Here is a 20,227-nt window from a genome sequence, read left to right on the forward strand (position 1 = left end):
AACACACAAGGAAGCAAAGACGAAAGGGAACTGGGAAGAAATGAAAGACATTAGGGATGGGACAATGAAAGAAGAACATAAGGAAGGAAGGAAAACACAAGGAAGAAATTAAAGAAGGAAAGAAGCAAGAATATAAAAGAAGGGAAAAAGCCAGCCAAAAAAAAAGGAAGTTCAAAGGACAGAAGGAAGTATGCAAGGAAGGAAAAAAGAACAACAGAAGGAAACAGCTATCTGATGAGGGAAGTAAGGATTCTACAACGAAAGGAGTGTGGGGTGGGGGTGGAGGGGGGATTAGCAAAGGAAAAAAGGAGGAAGGAAGGAAGGAAGGAAGGAAGGAAGGAAGGAAGGAAGGAAGGAAGGAAGGAAGGAAGGAAGGAAGGAAGGAAGGAAGGAAGGAAGGAAGGAAGGAAGGAAGGAAGGAAGGAAACACAATGTAAACATTTGCTGAAAATACAAATAATTTCCCATAGTCATATTTTCTTCCTCCATGCCCATCAGGCTTGGGAAATACTAAAATGTAATATCCGACTTTTCCAGATTACACCGGAACCCTGCTGAAATGGATTTGATGGCAAATCTCAGAGATACTGGTCAAAATAAAGAGTCCACCGCTGTTAAACGTGATAAAAACAACTAATGAGGAAGTCAAATTCCTAAAGGGCTTAACACAGAGAGCACAAAGGGAAGAATGAGATTAAAGCTGGAAAATAAACAATTCAGGTAAAGACTTTTTGGATGTTTGTGAGTATGGCAGGCCATGTACCGCTTCGACCATACGTTAGGCAGATAAATAAAAGTCTTCTCGTTGTTTCATAGCTTCAAATGCTGCAGAAGTCGTCTCCACAAGCACTGAGGAACTAAATGGGTGATCAGCTTTGTGGCTGTGGTCTAGAAGTATCCCCCCCTGGAGCAGAGCCACCAAACTTCCCTCAGGATGAGAGTGGGTGTGGGGGGTGGAGGCAGCAGGGTGGATTGGGGGATGTCAGAGAGAGGAGACCTGAGAACATCCCTGGAATGTGTTTGGAATGAGGAAGTGGCCCTGCCTGCAGATTGCTGGGAAGCTCGGGGTTAATTTGATCAGAACAGCACGGGAAAACTATTTAGCCGCGCATCTGTCTGCGAGTGGATCTGGGCAAAGTTTCTCTTTGCCCAGATCGGCGTTACAATCAGAACAAGTAACCCAAATGACACCCTTATGAAACTCTGGATCAAAACTGCTTACCTCCAGGACCTGCACATAACTGGAGGGGAACCATCCCCTGGCTCCATCCTTCTCCCCCTCCCACCATCCTCCGGGCAGAGCCTGGACCACCTTGACAATCTCTCCGGCCTCGAAGCTCAGTCCCTGCTGGTGCTGCTCCCCGCTGAACGGGTACAAAGTTTTGCAGAACGACCCGGACATCTCCGGAGCAAAACTTCCAGCCAGTGATGGAGCGCTTCCCTCCCCGCCCCTGGTTCGCTCCAAGGGAATAAAAACAGATGTCCAAGAAGATGTGTGAGCGTCTCGGCTGTCTGCGGATGACTGAGACAAGTGGGGGGTGAAGCTGGTAGGAAGCGGGTCAACAGGTTTTTCTCCTCCAGCTGCTTCTGTCAGGACGCCCCTCAGTTTCTCTTGCTGCCTGCCTGCCTGCCTGTCTGTCTGCCTGCAGCTCCGCTCCGACTCGGGCTGCTTGGGACTGGCTGCCTCGCCTGCCTGGTGGTCAAGCCGCCGGTGTTGCGCAAAGGCAGCAGGTCGGAAGTCAATGTGTTGTCAAAATAAAAGCACCAAAGCGTTTATCTCTGCGACCTGCGCCAGTAATGGCTCTTCCTAACTTTGGCCCAAAATTACAAAGAACCGGCAACTAATGTTTTTAAATATGGATATCATAACAATTGCTATTTTTAGCAGTTTTTCTTAATGAAATAATTATTTGGAATTTTCAAAGCAGAATGACACCCAAAGTACCAGTAATTAATGTTTTTACATCTATTTATCTTGTCGTTATGTTGGCAAGTATGTGCTTTCATTCTTTCCTCACTTATATCAACATTTCATAGAACATTTATCCATCTTGTTTTGGCAAATGTTTTTTTGTTGTTGTTGTTGTTGTTCTTGAAAATAGCTAAAAACGGAAATAAAATGGTGCGCTTTCTTTAAATAATTTTCCACAAAAATCAACATCCAATAGAAAAGAAGCATTTATGCATCCTGTTTTTGCTAATGCGTTTTTCTTATTTTTCTTCTTATTATTATTATTTTAAAAATTTAAATAGAAACCAAATAGTGGTTATTTCAAAATGGCAACAGATTTCCTGGTAGACATTTATAAAAAAAAAAAAAATAGAAGCTGTTATTTTTCAAAAGGTAATGAAGCATTTTCGGCTGTAAACGAGTTTTAATGAGACAGACTTAGGACGAAATTGGCTCTTTGGATTGTAAAGGTTGCAGATCTATGTTGTAGACCAAATGAATGGTATGTAAATATGGGGAAATTTACTAATTTGCTAGGGTAATCTCCATACACTGTTCATACCTGACAAGCATACCTAAACATTTTTCCGGACCAAATTCAACCCTTCAACAAAACAGTATTTCCTGAAGGTAGTGTCTTCTTTCAGATCTATACTGGTCCCCATCAATACAGCAAAAAAATATTTAAGAATGATTTGCAAAAAAAAAGAAAAGAAAAAGAATTTGATAAAAAAAATTGCGAATACAAAGGGTGATGCGTATTTCTATTCAGTCCATCCTACTTTAATACCCCTAAATAAAAAAAAACAAAAAAAAAAAAAAACAGTCCAAACAACTGGCAAACACTTTGTAAATATAACCAACCAGAGTCAAATTCAACTTTCAGCTGTTCTGCTTCTGGGCTCAGAGGTTTGCTAGTGAACAAACAGCTTTGTGTGGACCAGGGTACATAGCAAGCTGGTTAAAGAAAAGTTGTTGAGAGGTTTAAAGGAGGTTTGGGCCATAAAACGGCAGAATCATTCTTTGAGACGGTGTTTTCTTTTCATCAAGGACAGAAAAAATATATCAGAGTTGATAATGTATCCTCTAGGCACAGAACAACTATACAGTAAAACCAAAATACATCTGCAGATTATGAAACTGCCTAAATGTCCTGTTTTTCCAAATTCTAGTCATTTACCCCAAAACACAATACCAAACAGGAGTCAATAGCAGAATAAGATGGCTAATGTTGTCAGAAAGGATTTGGCATTTGGCAAACAATCGGCCAAACTCTAATTTCTTTACTTTTAATACCGCTGGACGAGCTTTTTACTATTCACGTATTACTACCTTGTGGTCCACTTGAAATAGAGGACAGATTTTATTTTTAAGATTTACAGGAAATTGTTGTATACAACACAAGAAACTGGATGGGATATGTCCTCTGACTGTTTAATTAACTTATTACTTTTTTCTGATATTGTATTTCACTTATTTGAATATTTCAGTCTTTGGTTTAGTTTTGCTCTGTTTTAAACAAAGCACTTAAAGTACTTCTGGTTGGATGTAATCTGCGTTTTTTTCTTCTTTTTTTCTCTCTTGCTTGTATGGCAATAAAGTTGTATGAATCTATTCTAATTTCAATTCAGTTTAGAATATACATTGTTAGACAAGATGAAAGCTTTCATTTAAAATAGAGAGATTATGAACAAAGTTGCTGCTTGCCACTGCAAAAACTTTGAGTGTGAAAAGTCATGAGCTGTTATTACTTCAAGTTCCTCATTTGTGCTGTTGCTTGGCACCACTGTATGACACATCATATTTATCCATAAGATAACACACTGGCATATGACGCACATATAGTCAATCATCTGGAGATGGCTGTTTTATTAAAATGTTTGTTGCTCTTGTTGTTTTTGTGATGAATTAACAAAACTTCTGCTGACAAAAGGACCAAAAGTACTCAGAAGCTTGAGTTCTGTTCTCACACAAGATGAAGTTATCAGCTTTCCCATGGTCCCCTGAATATTGTTCTTAAAAAAAAAACAAAAAACGAATATTGACATTAAAGTAAACTTTTCACAAGAAAATGACGTTAACTAATTTTGATAATGATTAAAAGCATGGCCAGCATTTTTAAAACGTTCTCTGCTTCACCCTGCTGGTTAGTAAACACAAGTGCAGGTTAAGAAAAAAAAGAACCTTATATTCTACCGATTACTGACTTTATAACCCTCACCAGACGTAAAGATGTCAATTAATTTTCTTTTTTTATTATTATTATTTATTTAGATCAGTGCATGATGCGTTATTTTTGGGATTGTTTAGCCTATTAAAAAAGTATGTTTTTTTTCAGGTTCTAATTAAGCGACTTTTTGATTTTACTAGTCTCACTGGTAGCAATTGGGCCTGGGTAAAACGTTACGAGAGGGGGATTTTATATGTCTGAACGATTGATTTCTAAAATAAAATCCTTTCAAAACGTTTTTTTTAACCAGACAAATTTAGCCTAAAATAGATTAAACAAAACAAAACAAAACAAAACAAAAAACATATTTGATACCAGTCTAAACTCATGTTTCCTACTAAAAATCCCCCTGAAAATAAAGATTAAACATAATGGCGAAAAGACCGGAAACAGCGTTGTATGTCTGGTCGCGTGCGACTGTCGGTTGTCATGACAACGAATAACCGCCCGGCCAGACCCCTATCGGTTTGTTTGAGCGCTGAAAGCTAGGCTTCCAGCCGTGTATCCCAGAAACTAAACAAGTATTCCTGAAGCGGAGAGGGAACAATGTCGGACAGAGGCTCTGATGACTTTGACGACGAGCACAGTAAACTTGGGGTGAGACAAGTTTGTTCATTCAGTTTGTTGGCAGCGGCGTTAGAAACTAAGCGCTGCTGACCATCATGGACCTTACAAGCTGATGTTCGGCTTTGTTGTGATTGGCTCCATCTTTTCTTTTTTGTTCCTAATTTGTCTGACTGGAGCAGGAGTATGAAGGGGAGAGAAACGAGGCAGGGGAGAGACACGGAGTCGGCAAAGCTACTCTACCCAACGGAGACATTTACGAAGGCGCCTACCAGAACGGAAAAAGACACGGGCATGTGGGTAAAACGCTTCCATCCGGTTAATTAAGGACACCTGTCTGGTCACACAAATAGCCAATCAGCGTGGCGTCACATGGATTCGGTGCATTTCATTGTGGAAGATACAAGTGTGAGGAGAACCACTGGTTCAACTGTTAAAATTAAAATAATCATCATGCCAGATGGGGCTGGTGTGAGTGCTTCTGGCACAGCCAGCTTGGGTTGACAGAAATAGCCAATGGTTAGAAATTGTCATTGCGTTTAAATGTGCATTGTGCAAGTTCCAGGATTTCTGCTGACGTCTGCCCCTGCTGGTGACAAGTTGAAATAACACCAGTGTCATGCACGTGCATGGGAGAGGGAGGAAGGGGGAGCGAACTGTTAGGACTTCACAGGTCCTAACCACTGAGCTATATAATACACTGGAGTGCTGATTTGCCCGAAAAACTGAAGTCACTGGCCGCCATCTTGCTACTCCCTACTCTCACAGAATCCCATAGGATTTGGTTGCAACAACAAGCAGTTTTCTGGCTGTGTGAAAACGTTTCACAGGTAATTCTACAGTCAGTGGATGTTCTAACACTAACAGCTATGTGCTGAAATATTTTACATGTTATTCATATAAAAAAAAAATAAAAAAAAATAAAATAATAAAATATATATATATATGTGTGTGTGTGTATAAATGTATATGTATGTATACATATATGTAAATATATGTTTTTGTATATTGTTATTTAGATATTTATAAATGTTTTATATATATATATATATATATATATATATATATATATATATATATATATATATATAAAACGTGCAAAATATTTCAGCACATGACTTTCTCAGTACTTGATAGTTTTAGTACATAACATAAAAGTATACGGCATTTGACATTTTAAAAGTCTTAAGCACATATTCCCTAGTTACTGGGGGGAAATAGGGAGTACCAATATGGCGGCTGGTGGCTTCAAAGCAACAGCGGGCTATTAGCACTCCTGTGTATAATATAGCTCTGTGGTTCTGACGAGGCCGCTGTCTGTGAGACTGAAGCGGAAAGGGAATCGTGGCTCCCTCAAGTCGCCACTAACAGAAAAAAGATGAGTGAACCATCGCATGAACGCCATGCATTGTTATCAAGAGCTATGGTAGCCATTTACTTGTTAATTACTGTTTTTGAATTTTTATTAGACATATACTCTGTTTGATAGCCTCCAATTTTTTGTTTTTGTTTTATGATATTTCACGGAGTCTTCCATTGTATTTAACATTGCATTCTTTTGTATTGAGACACTCTTCATAGGGCTGAGGAGTAGAGCTGGAATGTTCAAGGTCTTCTCTTGTACTGTAGGTCTGTGTTGCAATCAGATACACGCCGGAGATCAACACGGAGGCTGCATCCGAATACCCTTAATAACAGCTTCTAGTTCCTGTTCCTAGCTCCTGTTCCTTAACCTTTCATGGGATCAACAGTAAGAACTCTATGGTGGGAGGAAAGGAGTTTCAGACTCCTGTGCTGAATTTGGACAGCCTTTAGCTCCGACGTCATTACGTGATGGAAACGCACATGGACGATGCGTGTCAAATCTGGGCCTACAGCCTTCTGACAATTAACTACAAAGTGTGCGATCTCTTCTCTCTGGACATTTTCACTGATTTCCATGAGGGGTTCCATGAGGACCATGTGCCATCCTTTATGACCACAGTGTGTCTACACGTCTTTGAAACTTAGTGGAACAGGAAGTTCCCGTCATGGATGTACTGCTGACCAATCCGCAGCAACAGGGAGAATGCTTCTATGTTATTACGGCTCACAATCTATGAAGAATGTTCCCACCTTTTTAAATCTATGCCAAACACAGTCAATGCAGTTCTGCTGGCAGCAATTGGACCGACCAGAACTAGAAAGGTGTACCTAATAAAGTGGCCAGTCAGTTTACCCATGTGTTGTAAAGGGATTGTCATGTGTAGTACGTCTACGTTTTGTGACAGTTTTATCCAACAGGGGGCGTACCACTTCAAGAATGGGGCGAGATATGTTGGAGATTACGCCCAGAACAAGAAACACGGGCAGGGAACGTTCTTCTATCCGGATGGATCCAAATATGAAGGTAGAACCGACCCATATGACAAAACTCTGAGGATTCAACGACGCATCAGCGTTGGGCGGAAAATTTGTAGATGGGGAAACAGAAATGTTCTGTGTTGATAAAGGAGTTTTAAGCCAATGAAAGTATCCCAGTGGGAAAAAAAGCTTTTTTAGTTTTTTTTCCTTTAAGCTCAACTTAAGATAATTAAGACACCAGCCGGGCTAAAGTTGCATTTATCGGTAGGTTAATGTCATAATGTCTGGTCTGTAAAATGTCAACAAGGCAGCTGCAGTTAATGCAAAATGCTGCTCCTAGATTCCTGACCAACACCAGGAAAAAAGCCCTGCTTCCTTGTTTATAAAAAGGACATATTTGAACATTTTGCTTTTCTTTTCATTTCTAAATTTCTTGTCAAATATAAACCCTCCTAGACCCCTCGGGTTCTCAGGTACCTGCTTCCTCAGTGTTTCAAGTGTTCCACATTAAGGAGTCTGTCTCAGTCAGCCAGGAGCTTGGTAATGGCAGCAATAGAAATAGAATGATCAGATGCTGATATCCATTATTTACTTGAACTAGATTTGAAAGTGTTGGATCCACTTCATTTGTGGTTCTCAATAATCATACTCGTGTGCTTTTTGCAGTGAGAAATAATTAAGTATACACAATATAAGTGCAACAAAAAATGAATCAGGTAGAACCATTAAAATTTGTTGTTTTCTTTTTACTTTATTAAAGGTGCCATAACATCAGCGTACAAAACCATTTCATGTTGATATTGCTGCATATATAAATTTTGCAAAGAATTTCATTAAAAAAATAACGTCCGCTTGTTGTTTTGTCAGGCTAAAGGCCCCTCCTCAGTAAAAGGGTTGGTTGCGGTATTGATATGCTGCTACTACCATATTTGGAAAACGGGTCAAACACCCACAAACCACTTTCCTCTCCGTCCACACCTCCCTTCTCGCCGCAACACTCCATTACAAATCCATTATAATGGTTTTATGGCTAGTTGACGTGTTTGTGCCGCAGGATGTCGGATAGGTGAGGCCAAGCTGACCAAAGGGTTTAACCTAGCGGCACTGTTCAACACAGTGGGGCCAAAATAAATGGCACATAGACCACTTGCTCTCCCAGACAGGAAAATCCTGCAGCTAGCAGCGGTTTAGCTCGTCAGTCAGTCATCTTGATTTTTCAGTTCCAAACACACCTTCCTTCCATTTGACAGCATTTAGAAATTAAATAAACCTACAGATAATGACAGCGTTGTTGTCGCCACCTTCCATTTGCTTGATGATGTGCTCTGGTTAGACAATATGAATTACTTAGACAACCCGTTTTCTGATCTGACCGTTTTTGAGCAAAGCAACAAAGATGACTGCCCCTGAGCAGGTCCTTTGGTACTCACTTCTGACATTTACATGGCCTCATCAGTGCACAACAGATCATATTATACCAGGGGTCAGCAACCTTTACAACCCTAGGAGCCATTTCTGCCCTCGGTCCACCTAAACAAATTTTGTTTAGAGCAATAAAAGTTACACATCTCTTTGAAACAAGAGCTTGTTTTTATGGTATACTATAGGAAATTTATTTACTTTTTTTAATTAAATATATAGCAAATGGCATCAAAATGCTGAAAAAGCAAGTTGTTTGAAACCTATTGACGAAAAGATACCTCATAAAGGAGTATTTATAGTAAAATGTTATGCATATACTGCAGAAATAAATGGATCCTAAAGCTAGCAATTTGAAATTACCGTTACATTTAGAAACATTGACCAATTTTTCCCCCCCTGTATGTTTTGGTCTAACTTTTTAAGAGCCAAAGCTGAAGGTGTAAAGAGCCACATGCGGCTCTGGAGCCACAGGTTGCAGACCCCTGTATTATACCCACACAACCTCAGAAAAATGAAATGTGTTGTCTTGACCCCCTTAAGTGATATTTTTCGTAAGACAGTCCTACCATCCAAAGAGGAGGCGTTATGACACCAGACAGTGACTGGTGGCTTTCTCTGACTAACAGGATCTTGGGTAGAGGACCTGAGAGAAGGCCATGGGGTCTACACCTACCCCAATGGAGACACGTACGATGGAGAATGGCAGCACCACTTGAGGTATAGTTAGACATTGATCTGGCATAATGTTATGATCACCCAACCAGTAGAATGTTGGCCCTCCTTTAACAGCCCTGACCCCTGAAGCTCTGCTGTGGTATCTGGCAACAAGAATATTTATCAGCAGGTCTATTAAGTCCTGTAAGCTACCAGCTGGTGGCATCGTGGATCGGGCTTGTTTGTCCAGAGATTCAGCTTGGAAAGGGATGACCCACTGTTTGCTCTTCACTATATTTAGCCAAGTTTTAACCGTAAACGTTACCAGTTTGGACCAGTGACGGCACGGAGAACGTAAAAAATGTCCTTGTGTGATTTCCAGGCATGGCCAGGGCACCTACCAGTACAAGGATACCGGTGCAAAGTACAAGGGCACATGGGTGGATGGCAATATGGAGTTGGCTGGGGAATACATCTACAGTAACCACAGATACCAAGGCAACTTTGTCAACAACAGGGTAAGTTTGGACTCACAGACTGTATTTTTGTAACATTCAGCTTGATTAAAAGCAGAACTCACAATATACTCAAGGGGGATCTGTCAAAGGAATCAGGTAAAATATGCCACACCAATTCATTTGAAAAGAGATTAATTATCCAACCACTCATTAAGAAATTTGTTGATTTTAAATAACAATGATTTATTGTTGTTACAGTATCTGTAACATAACCACTATGTGAGAAAAGACTCACACGGTCAGATCTGTGCAGCGGGAGATTTTGCTTTGATTGAATGTTTAAAATGAGTTAAAAGTCAAAGGAAATAGATAAAACAGAACTCAAAGTTTGTCCCAGCGCCACAGAAACGTGCATGTGGAAACCTGATCAGAGTTTGGAGCCAGAAGACGATGCAAAAATATGCTACCGGACTGGACTTTATTTTTCTTTTTGGGGATTTTTGGGGATACCACTCTTTTTTCTTATCTTTTTTGGATGGGGTTTTTCCATTTGGAACGGGACTTTGGACGCAAACGGGAAAACATTTCCAGGTCTTTGTTTTGGTTTTGGAGGATGTGGAACTCCGTTACGGACATTATTCTTAAAAATAAAAAGAAACAGACAATTTTGGATTTCACTTATTTAGGTTCTTTGCTGATTCAAATAAGTGTTTTGGATTAAACATAATTAATTTTGGAAGGATTTTTGGTTATTGAGTTATTTATCCAAAAAACTATTGTTATTTTGTAATATTATGACTTTTTTTAGAAATCATTGTTGCTAAAAATCAACAAATTACTTAATGAGTGGCTGGATAATGAATCTCTTTTCAAATGAATTGGTGTAGCATATTTTACCTGATTCCTGTGACAGCTCCCCCTTGAGTATATTGTGAGTTCTGCTTTTAATCAAGCTGAATGTTACAAGCCAGTGAGCAAAATGTTTCATAAGCTCTGCATGGTAGCCTTAGTATGCTGTGAACAGCGCAGCCATTAGGATAGGCAACATGCTGCCTTTTATTTGCCTATCCTGAATACGTTTGACCGGTGACACTATCAGATAAATAAGGTGTCCCTTCCAATTCATGGACTCTTGTTTTGCAGCCTCTCGGACCTGGAAAGTATGTCTTTGACATTGGCTGTGAGCAACATGGAGAGTACCACAAACAAGAGGAGGTGAATCAACACTTATGTTTACTAATGGATACAAATGTATTGATAGTATCATGGCATAGAGTCAATTTAAAGAAGTTGTCTTATCCTACCACCACTCCAATCTCCATGCATCTGTCGATCAATAAAAGCACATGTTGATTTAATTAGAGGCAGGAAATGCCATAAACTGAATAAATGACCCAGGGTTACGCAGACACACTGCACTCTGACGCGACATTGACTGTGGCAACTCTAAACCTTCAGCCCGTGGACAGTGAGCAGAGGGGTGGGGAGTCTGAAGCCATGGAGCAGGTGCTGCTTCTTCGTCTGCCGATGCTGTGACTTCTGTCTGTAGCATAGATGATTCAGCCACATCTATGGGATGCATGTTTGGGGATCTTTTGAACCTTTTCTAACCTTGGAATCAAGAGGATCTTTAGCTTCTGCATATCTTTACTGTCATTTTTAGCATGCTCTGTTTCAAATTGCACATCTTGCTTTATATTGCCTATGTGCTGGCCTGTACAAATTATAGTAGGCCTGGAGTTTCCATACACACTGATCAGGCATTACAATATGACCACTTTAAGTTTATACAAAAAACATTAGTCACCTGCTAATAGCAGCTGTCAGTGGGTGGCATATATGGCATTGTATGCCTTTATTTCTCAGAGTTGATGTGTTTGGAGCAGAAACAATGGACAGGTGTAATGACTTTATATCCAAAATTGCAGCTCTTGTTGGGTGTTCCATGTCTGCTGTGGTCACCATTTATCAATATTGGTTGAAGGAAGGAGGAGTTGTGGACAGGCAACAGGGTCACATGTGGGAGTGAAGGCTGGTCTGTGTGTTCCAGTCATACATGCGAGCTGCTTGAGCTCATATTGCTGGAAAATGTAATTCAGGTTCTGATTAGAGAGTCAAAGAACACAGTGCTACACAATTTCTTACTTAGCTGCTTATTCAGATCAGTCAGGATGGAAACTGCACCCCCTGATGGCTGAGCCTGTAGAATAATGCGGAAAGCCACAGAGCAAAACTAGTTTAGGCGTGTTGTGACAAGCTCAACAATGAATTCAAGGTGTTGACCTGAGCTCCGAATTCCACAGATCTCAATCTAATCAAGCATTTTTGGGATGATCTGCACACACATGTCAGATCTAGGAAGGTGCCATCTCCCATTTTGCAGGATTTAAAGGATCTTCTGCTAACATATTGATGCCAGGCACCACAGTAATTGTTTGGGAGTTGACAGGAGTCCATAAATGGATGGGTCAGGGCTGTTTAGGCGGGACGAGGGGCGACAAAACAGGAATGTGGTCGTAATGGTTTGTCTGATTTGTGTCTTTGTGTGTGTGAAAAACGTGTGGTGTTGTAGCTTATGGATCATTTTGTAGCATCTTTTCTTGATTGGTGTGTCTCTCCCTCTGTTTTGTGTAGGAGCGACCAGAGGAGACGTTGGCCCCGGAAGTTACCCTCACGTGGATTCCCAAGGGTGTTAGTAGCATGACATCGTTGGCTCCTGTAAAGGAAAACTAAAACAAACAGCAGTAATCACATTTCAGATATACCTGTCTAAAAGCGGAAACGCCCCCAAAAACACTTGCAGAATTTCTAAAGTATTCAAAAATAAAAACATTCAACTATAATAAAAAAAGCACTATTTTTTGTTGCCTTTCATGCTACTTTTATTGGTGGATTTGTAAGATAAGTTTCATTGAAATGTAATTCTAAAAAGAAAGGTTGTGATCATTTTATTATTTAATACAACCTGGAGTTTAAAAGCAACAACAGATTCCACACTTCCGTATTTATTTAGCTAAAATTGAACAAAAACGCAAAAGCAGCAATTCAACTTGGAAGTGTGGTAGATGTTTTCTCGCTTCATCGGACTGATCAGTGAGAAGAAATTTTGACTCCTACTTTTTTACAGCATGGATTTATTATATTTGAGCTCATCTACATGCATCTATCTTAACGTCCTACTCTACTAGCATATCAGTCAGGTTGAGGTCTGGAGCTGGACCAGTGTATTTTTTTTTAGCCACTTTGTTGTTGATTACCTGTTAATGACCTCCTTTTAAGCCAAGTTTTCTCAACCAGAAGCATCCTGTGGCTGAAAACCATCATCCCTCCGCCACCATGCTTGACAGTTGCTGTGTCTGGTAAAACAGAGCCTCGGTGCATAATGTCCAACAATTTACGTTGGTGTCATTTTCTAAAGGTTATGCCTAATTTTGTTTTTTAGTTAGAAGTATCTGAACTGTAACATTGAACTTTCTGAGATTAAGCTCTGGCATTTTCTGTCTGATGCTGAGGAGAATTTCAAAGTTCTACAAACTTGGAATTTTTTTTTTTTTTTTAAATAAACACATCTCAAAAATGTAATGTCTATGAGACATAAAGTCAATAAAATTCACTGAAGCATTTACCTACTGTGTTGTAAATCTGTTTCTGAATTTAATATAATACATTCTTTGTAGGAAAAACACTGCCACCCTTTTGTTCATCACAACAACAGAATTTGCAGCTAGCTTTTGCAATTCATTTATCATTTTATGCATTAAAGAAGCAAAGTTTGTAGTAAGGATGCAAAACACTCATTCTTGTTCTCGTTGATCAAGGGCTTCAATGCCAAAGTGATTATCGATATGCTTTTCACATGTTAAAATAATTACCATTATCATGATCGTAATAAACAAGGAATTGAAAATTATCAAAAGGAATGATTAAACTTTGAAGATGTACATAAGGCACAAAAGTGATGTAATGTGTAAGGTGATTTACAATTTTATTTAAAACAAGTTATTTCACAATACAAGCATTTATTAATTTGCAAATGTGTTTTGCTTTTATGCAAGTGTGAACACAAATTTTATTGAGGTGGTGGGGGGCATCTTAATGTCTAATTAAAGCTCTGGCATTTTCAGTATGATGAAAATACCAGAGCATTTTCATCATACTGAAAATGCAGGCAGTAAGGAGATACTTACTGCCTGCATCGATCAGCATTTACAACAACTCCATGAAGAAACCCCTAAAGGCATCAATACTTCATTCATACTTTATTAATGCCTTTTGGATTAATAAAGCATTTTTAATTTAATCGAATTTAAAAATCTTGTCCTAAGACTTGTTGTTTGACCTGTGTTTTTGTGATGACCTGTCCAGGATGTAACATGCCTCTGGCCTTAATGACAGCTGGAGACAGGCACCAGACCCTGTCAAATAGACAATATGTGGGTAACTAAAAGCTTGTGAGATGGATTAAATATCTTCTTAGCTGCAAATATTGTGTAACTTCTTGGTGGACAGCTGCAAAAGGTATTTCTTGCATGTATATGTATTGTAACACAGTTAATACAGCCATAATGTATTAAAACTATAAAACGGATGTTCCTATGGGCGATAGCGTCGTCACACATCGGTTTCCATGGTTATAGAACCTTTAATTTGAAGGACTCGGCTGCCGGAAGTGGTTTTATTGCGCCGCACTGTAGCGCACTGCTAATACCGGCGTTACACAAGCGTTTTTAGCGCTGTCATCACAGAGACAGGCCGGGAGACTGAACTTATGTAACAGCTGTCCGGGACGCTGCTTGCCAGGCTTGTGCTGTCGCTCCCTCGGCGGATACCGGAACCTCCCCTCTCTTCGGATGGGAACCTCGTCAGCAATGGACCCCTGTGCCCCACAGCCGCCGCTGTTCACCTTCGGCCTGATCGCCGACGTTCAGTACGCGGACATCGACGACGGGTTCAACTTCACCCGGACGAGGAGGCGCTACTACCGGAGCAGCCTGCAGCTGCTGAAGAACGCCCTGAGGAGCTGGTCCGAGTCGGCTGTCAAGCCCGCGTTCATCCTGCAGCTCGGGGACATCATCGACGGCTTCAACAAGCCCCGCGGCGCCTCGCAGCGGGCGCTGGACGCCGTGCTGCGCGAGTTCGCCTCCTGCCCCGTCAGGGTGCACCACGTGTGGGGCAACCACGAGTTTTATAACTTCAGCAGGAGCGAGCTGGTGGGCTCCCCGCTGGACAGCAGCCCGTACGCGGACAGTGGGCCGAGCGAGGTCCCGGGTCAGGACCCGATCTACGCCTACCAGTTCAGCCCGTTCCCCGGCTTTACCTTCGTGGTGCTGGACGGGTACGACGTGAGCCTGCTGGGCAGGCAGGAGTCCAGCGAGCAGTATAACAACGCCATGAATCTGATTAAGCTGTACAACAACAACGAGGATCTCAACTGTCCACCAGGTACAGCTGCTGGGTGGGAACATGTGTTTACATTACAAAGTTACATATACAATGTCTTGTTTTTTTCCTTCCTTCCTTTGGCTAATTGGCTACATGGCTAATTAACATTTATTATCGTTTCCATTTTGGACAAAAACAAAAAGTCAAGACTGGTACTTGAGAGGGAATTACGGTATATCTCCTTTAAAAAAAACATATCCCACTTTCAGATTTTTTCACTTTATGTCAGAACACCACCCCCAACTAAAAGGTGTCTGACAAAGTTTGGTGGACTCACACAAGAGTAGTGCATAATTGTCAGATGGAAGAAAAGAAAAGAAAAGAAAAACGATGCATGTTGGGCCCTTGTTTTCAGCCACCGTAAACAAGGATTCTGTAGAACATCCTTCAGCTGTAGTTACAGCTACCAGTCTTTCAGGCTGAGCCTCTACCAGCTTTGCTCATCTAGAGACGGAAATTCTGCTTTCCCAAATAGCGCAAGCTCCATCCGACTGGATCAAGAACATCAGTTTAAAAAAAAAACTTACCAGATCCTTCACTGGATTTGTTTGGCTACTCAAAGCCTCTATACATCTGGCTATAAGGAAGGTGCACCTCTGCCCCAGTCTGAAGGGTTCAGGTCAAAGTTCAATTGGGGTCTCATTGGGGGGTCACCTGCTTCCACGTGTTTGCTCTGCGCGGCTCGTCCGATAACCGCTGACACCACAACGTTGTTCTTGCCGACCTTGCGAAAAGGCAACACTTGTGTAGGGCGTAGCTACGCCGCGCAGCTAACAGTTGTCCTCTGTCAGCAGGTTTGGCCACCTGAGCTGCGGATTGCTGCAGCTCCTCCAGAGTTACCGCAAGCCTGTCGGCTTCTTCTCTGATGAATGCTCTCCTTTCCAGTCCAGCTGGACGGACATGTCTTGGTCGGGTTCTTCCGCACCCTTTCCATTCTCAGACGATGGGTTGAACAACACTTGGGGTGTTGCTTTACTCTCTTAACTTCTTCAAACGTCCCCACTAGGGCTGGGTATCATCTAGGATGAGCCGATTTGATACGATTCTCGATACATAGCTCAGAATACAAAGCGATTCTCGATTTAGCACAGCTTGATTTGATTGGACTCCCAACATCGTTATGTATTACTTTAAAATTCAATCAACAAAACCAGCCAAATATTATATTTATGTTCAATTTATTGAACACTGATATATTAACAGGAAAATAAAGTGCATTTGGTTCAATGCATTTAACGTGTCACAGAAACCAAAAAATGTGCCCAAACGTCTGATTTTAGGGACGATGGAGCTTCTAAAATCCTGTCGGCCATTCTGCAAATTCGTCTAACTTGCACTTCATCGCTGTGGAAAGTAATGGCGCGGTGTAATAACGCCCCCTAGGGGTTGGGAGGTATATTGATATTTAAAGCCATAATATCGATATTAAATTTTTTTTTGAAACATCAGTATTCTGCACTAGGGCCAGACGATATAGAAAAACAGCATACTGTTAAAATAGAAATCATATTGGATTGTTATCGATAATTATTTTATGCTGTTGCTTAGCGACCTATTTTTAGATACAGAACACACGAACACTGACTTCAAACTCAACCCTTTATTCAACCAACTTTTTACCAAAACTGCAAGTTTTTTAAAAAGAAAAAAGAACATGTGCTCTCTGAACTCTTTGAAGGGGGGCGGAGCTTGGTTCCTGGGTCTGCGTTTGTGATTGGTTGGGGGGGATGTAACGACTGTAATATTAACCTACATGGCTAGAAATGCATAAGAAAACTGTTATTCTATTAAACTTTTTATTGACCCCTTTTTTTGCCCCTGCGACGTCTGTTCTGCCCCATTGTTGCAGAGCTGGAGTGCCACAGTCGGTTCACCATGTTCAACGGCGGCTACAGCCGGGAGCAGCTTGACTGGCTGGACTCTGTGCTGTCGGCGGCGGATGAAAAACAGGAGCGAGTCACCATCGTCAGTAAGTGAACCCTGTCCCTGGATGACGCACGTGCCGCCGTCAGGCCTGGCAAGCCGACGGACAACCTACGGCTTCTATACCCAGCGGTCCGACATGATTAAGTTCTCATTTCCACCTCCTGGTTTTTCAGTTGCCAGCACTTAGCATGTCGTTTAATGTGGGTTAAACCAACCTCTAGTGAAGGTTTGCTCCATCTCATACGCGACCTTTATCAGTAAGGTCAGGTAAAGACCGCAGATGATGTTTGCGCAGATGATGATATCGAATATCCGTTCAGCTAGACAAGATGCATAGATATGATGAGGGCTGGGTATCATCTGGGATGAGCCGATTCGATACGATTCTCGATATTGCTCAGCTTGATTTGACTCCAATATCAATATTAATTACTTTCAAATTAATGCTCAAATCAACAATCCAGCCAAATATTATATTTATGTTGAATTTATTGAACACTGATATATTAACAGGAAAATAAAGTGCATTTGGTTCAATGCATTTAACGTATCACAGAAACCAAAACTGTGCCCAAACGTTTGAATTTTTATGTACGAAGGCGCTTCTAAAATCCTGTCGGCCGTTCCCGAAAATTCGTCTCACTTGCACTTCCTCGCTGTGAACGGTAATGGCGCGCTGTAATAACGCCCCCTAGGGGTTGAGAGGTATATCGATATCGAAATCCAGAATATCGATATTAAATTGTTTTTAAAAACATTGATATGAATCTTTATATTGATTTTTATGCACTGCCCTAATGAAGTAGGACACGGTGGGTGGACCCTGGAAAGCCTTCCAGAAAGAAAGGTCTAAATGCTTAACCAGACCCCCATCCCCAACAGCTGCTGCTTTAGTTTTCTGAGTCCAGAACAGAAGATGGAACCAAGTGGCGTGTGATTATGGATCTAATTGATCTTTTCTTTGTCCAGGTCACCTCCCAGTCCACCCCTACTCCACGGGCTCCGTTTGTCTAGCGTGGAACTATAAGGACCTTCTGGCCATAATCCGGTCCCACAGCTGCGTGGTGTGTTACATGGCGGGCCACGCCCACGACGCCGGCTACTGCCTAGACCAGGACACGGGCGTGCACCACCTCACAGTGGACGGGGTGATCGAGACCGTTCCCGACAGCGACGCCTACGGGACGGTCTCCGTCTACGCAGACAAGATGGTGCTAGCGGGGAAAGGCAGGATGGCGGATCGGGTGTTGCTGTTTCTCTGACGACGGCGCGACTCGGGTCTTCAGGGCAGAGTCGCACGGCTAGACGGACAGTTTCAAAATGTCCGGCACCCTTTTTTATACGAGTCCCTTTATTGGAAGAATTGCACTTCTCACAGAAGGCCTTTTCTGGGCCCAGTTTTCCAAAGCACTGCGCTACTAATGCACTGCCCCCCAAAAAGTTTCCTGCAGTTATGCATTTTTAATGTACTAAAGTTAAAATACAAAAGCACACTACAAAAAGAGAACTAAAAGGAAATATTTTTTTCTTAAAATGAGTGTATATGTCCTTGATTTGAGCAGGCAAGTTTTAAATTATCTTCCAGTTGAACAAGATTTTTGCCCCCAAAATAGGAACAACTCGTCTTCATCTTATTTCAGGTGCAGTATATCTAATTATCTTATTTTAGGGGTCAAAATGCTCATTCCATTGTGAGATCCTCTTTTTTTCCCCCTGCTCAAATCAAGGACAAATAAACTTTTTGCAGTGCAGTTGCCAGAACATTTGCACATTTATTTATATCTAAATATATAAAGAAAGACTTGGTTTCTGTGAGGATTGCTGCTGTTTGTTTTTATCCCATCGCACTTAACCAAGGTTCTTATTCTGCCTTATAACTCTGTACGAGACTGCTGTAGTGGAATTCTGATTATAATAAAAATATTTATGCATTTCTTTGACCTGTGTCCTGCTGAATGATAGCACCGTGTGATGCATTCAGGTCATGTGGGCGATTCGCATGCACCTTTAATTAGTATATGTAAGTTTTACTGTGAACCTGTATGAGGGTCTGGACTACCTCAGGGGTCTGTTAATGTGTTTTTTTTTTTTTTTAAATCTCCTTCCTTTGCATTTTTAATACAAGAAAGAGATGGCGCTTTATTTTATTTTTATAGCATCTGTAAGTGCTGGGCTTTAGTCGTTTGGTGGAGGTAAAATTTCTGCGTCATTATGTTTGCTGTTTATTCCTGGTATGTAACAGTTCACCCACAAGTTTTGCTTAATATGAATAGTGAATACATTTTCAAAGATATATTTTAGGAAGTAACTTAGCGCTTTTACAAATGCAGAGGTTATTATTAGTTCCCCCAGAACAATAAGTGGCAAAATTAATTGTTTCACGGAAGGAAGACAAACACTTTTGGAGTATGTACTCGTCAAAGACAAATCTTAAGTGCCAATTCAGTTTTTTGTTTTTCTTGCATGCGTCTGGAATTCCAGGGAATTGTGGATGCTGTTGTTTACAGTTTGCACTTTGATTTAGCCGTCTGTGACAGTTCACCCAAAGCAGACTGAAAAGCCTGATAAGGTCACTGTTTGATAAGCCATGCAAGTGTGTTCTTGACTTTTGCAGGTCATGATTGGACTTGCACAATCTTTTGAGATGCTGACAGTCTAACTGTAGGACAGATATGTAAAAATGCAGGGATATTTATTTATTTATTTTTTGTATTTGTGGAATTATTACACATACACCAGAAGGCACAAATGCAAATCTTAAAGACAGCCTTGTGTTTCCAAAAGCTTAAGTTGTAAATTAAACTAATTTTATTTCATACTCTGAGAGAACTTTGTTGTATTATTATGGGGTGCTGTTTGTAAAGTTACACTGTCAAATATTACAGCAATGTTTTGGGTTATTTAGCCTGTCATAAAAGGGGAAAAATAGAGGTTAATTTTTAAAGTCATAATTTCACAATGTCATTCATACATTTATAAATGTCCCAGTTTCAAAATAAACATTTTTGTTTAAAGGTGTATTTAGTTTAAAGTTATACTAAACTTTTAAATATTGGTCTATAATATTCCCAAACTAAATATTTAACTTGCAAATTAAATATTTATTCTCCAAATTAAGTATTTAGTTTACAAACCATTTTATATCCAAACTAAAAATTTAGTCTGGTAATATAGGGCAACATTTAAAGGTTTAATATACCTTTAAACTAAATATACATTTAGTTTAAAGGTATATTT

The 20,227-nt window shown here is 40.6% G+C and overlaps 3 protein-coding genes across 5 annotated transcripts in view; 2 read left to right on the forward strand and 1 right to left on the reverse strand.

The window, feature by feature from the left end:
• Positions 1-1,725, reverse strand: part of gas7b (growth arrest-specific 7b) — a 76,739-nt gene extending 75,014 nt beyond the window's left edge. The window contains exon 1 of one of the 2 annotated variants that reach the window (XM_036142319.1): positions 1,223-1,725. In XM_036142319.1, coding sequence (XP_035998212.1) covers positions 1,223-1,402 — 180 coding nt within the window. In that variant the 5' untranslated portion in view covers positions 1,403-1,725. The remainder of the gene's footprint in view (positions 1-1,222) is intronic. The other variant, XM_036142320.1, reaches the window with a different exon arrangement.
• A 2,892-nt stretch (positions 1,726-4,617) lies between these two features.
• rsph1 (radial spoke head component 1) lies at positions 4,618-12,439 on the forward strand. Of its 2 annotated transcripts, none has more exons than XM_036142322.1 (7): positions 4,618-4,778; positions 4,928-5,041; positions 7,029-7,134; positions 9,137-9,227; positions 9,547-9,682; positions 10,766-10,837; positions 12,257-12,439. In XM_036142322.1, exons 1-7 carry the CDS (start codon positions 4,728-4,730, stop codon positions 12,353-12,355), a joined length of 669 nt encoding a protein of 222 aa, XP_035998215.1. In that variant the 5' UTR covers positions 4,618-4,727; the 3' UTR covers positions 12,356-12,439. The 2 variants fall into 2 exon arrangements, with proteins under 2 accessions (XP_035998215.1, XP_035998216.1); XM_036142323.1 differs by having other exon boundaries at positions 4,624-4,778; positions 7,016-7,134.
• Positions 12,440-14,294: 1,855 nt separating this feature from the next.
• Positions 14,295-18,930, forward strand: adprm (ADP-ribose/CDP-alcohol diphosphatase, manganese-dependent). Its single transcript, XM_012864051.3, has 3 exons — positions 14,295-15,064; positions 16,914-17,033; positions 17,960-18,930. Exons 1-3 carry the CDS (start codon positions 14,473-14,475, stop codon positions 18,250-18,252), a joined length of 1,005 nt encoding a protein of 334 aa, XP_012719505.2. The 5' UTR covers positions 14,295-14,472; the 3' UTR covers positions 18,253-18,930.
• The last annotated feature ends 1,297 nt before the right edge of the window (positions 18,931-20,227 follow it).

Source organism: Fundulus heteroclitus, chromosome 10, assembly GCF_011125445.2.
Source record: "Fundulus heteroclitus isolate FHET01 chromosome 10, MU-UCD_Fhet_4.1, whole genome shotgun sequence".
NCBI classification, from domain to species: Eukaryota; Metazoa; Chordata; class Actinopteri; order Cyprinodontiformes; family Fundulidae; genus Fundulus; species Fundulus heteroclitus.

Coding starts and splice junctions, on each gene's coding strand:
- rsph1 (XM_036142322.1), top strand. CDS start 4,728: ATGTCGGACAGAGGCTCTGATGACTTTGACGACGAGCACAGTAAACTT. Junction 4,779..4,927: donor ACGAGCACAGTAAACTTGGG/GTGAGACAAGTT, acceptor TGACTGGAGCAG/GAGTATGAAGGGGAGAGAAA. Junction 7,135..9,136: donor GGATGGATCCAAATATGAAG/GTAGAACCGACC, acceptor TCTGACTAACAG/GATCTTGGGTAGAGGACCTG.
- adprm (XM_012864051.3), top strand. CDS start 14,473: ATGGGAACCTCGTCAGCAATGGACCCCTGTGCCCCACAGCCGCCGCTG. Junction 15,065..16,913: donor GGATCTCAACTGTCCACCAG/GTACAGCTGCTG, acceptor CCATTGTTGCAG/AGCTGGAGTGCCACAGTCGG. Junction 17,034..17,959: donor GGAGCGAGTCACCATCGTCA/GTAAGTGAACCC, acceptor TTCTTTGTCCAG/GTCACCTCCCAGTCCACCCC.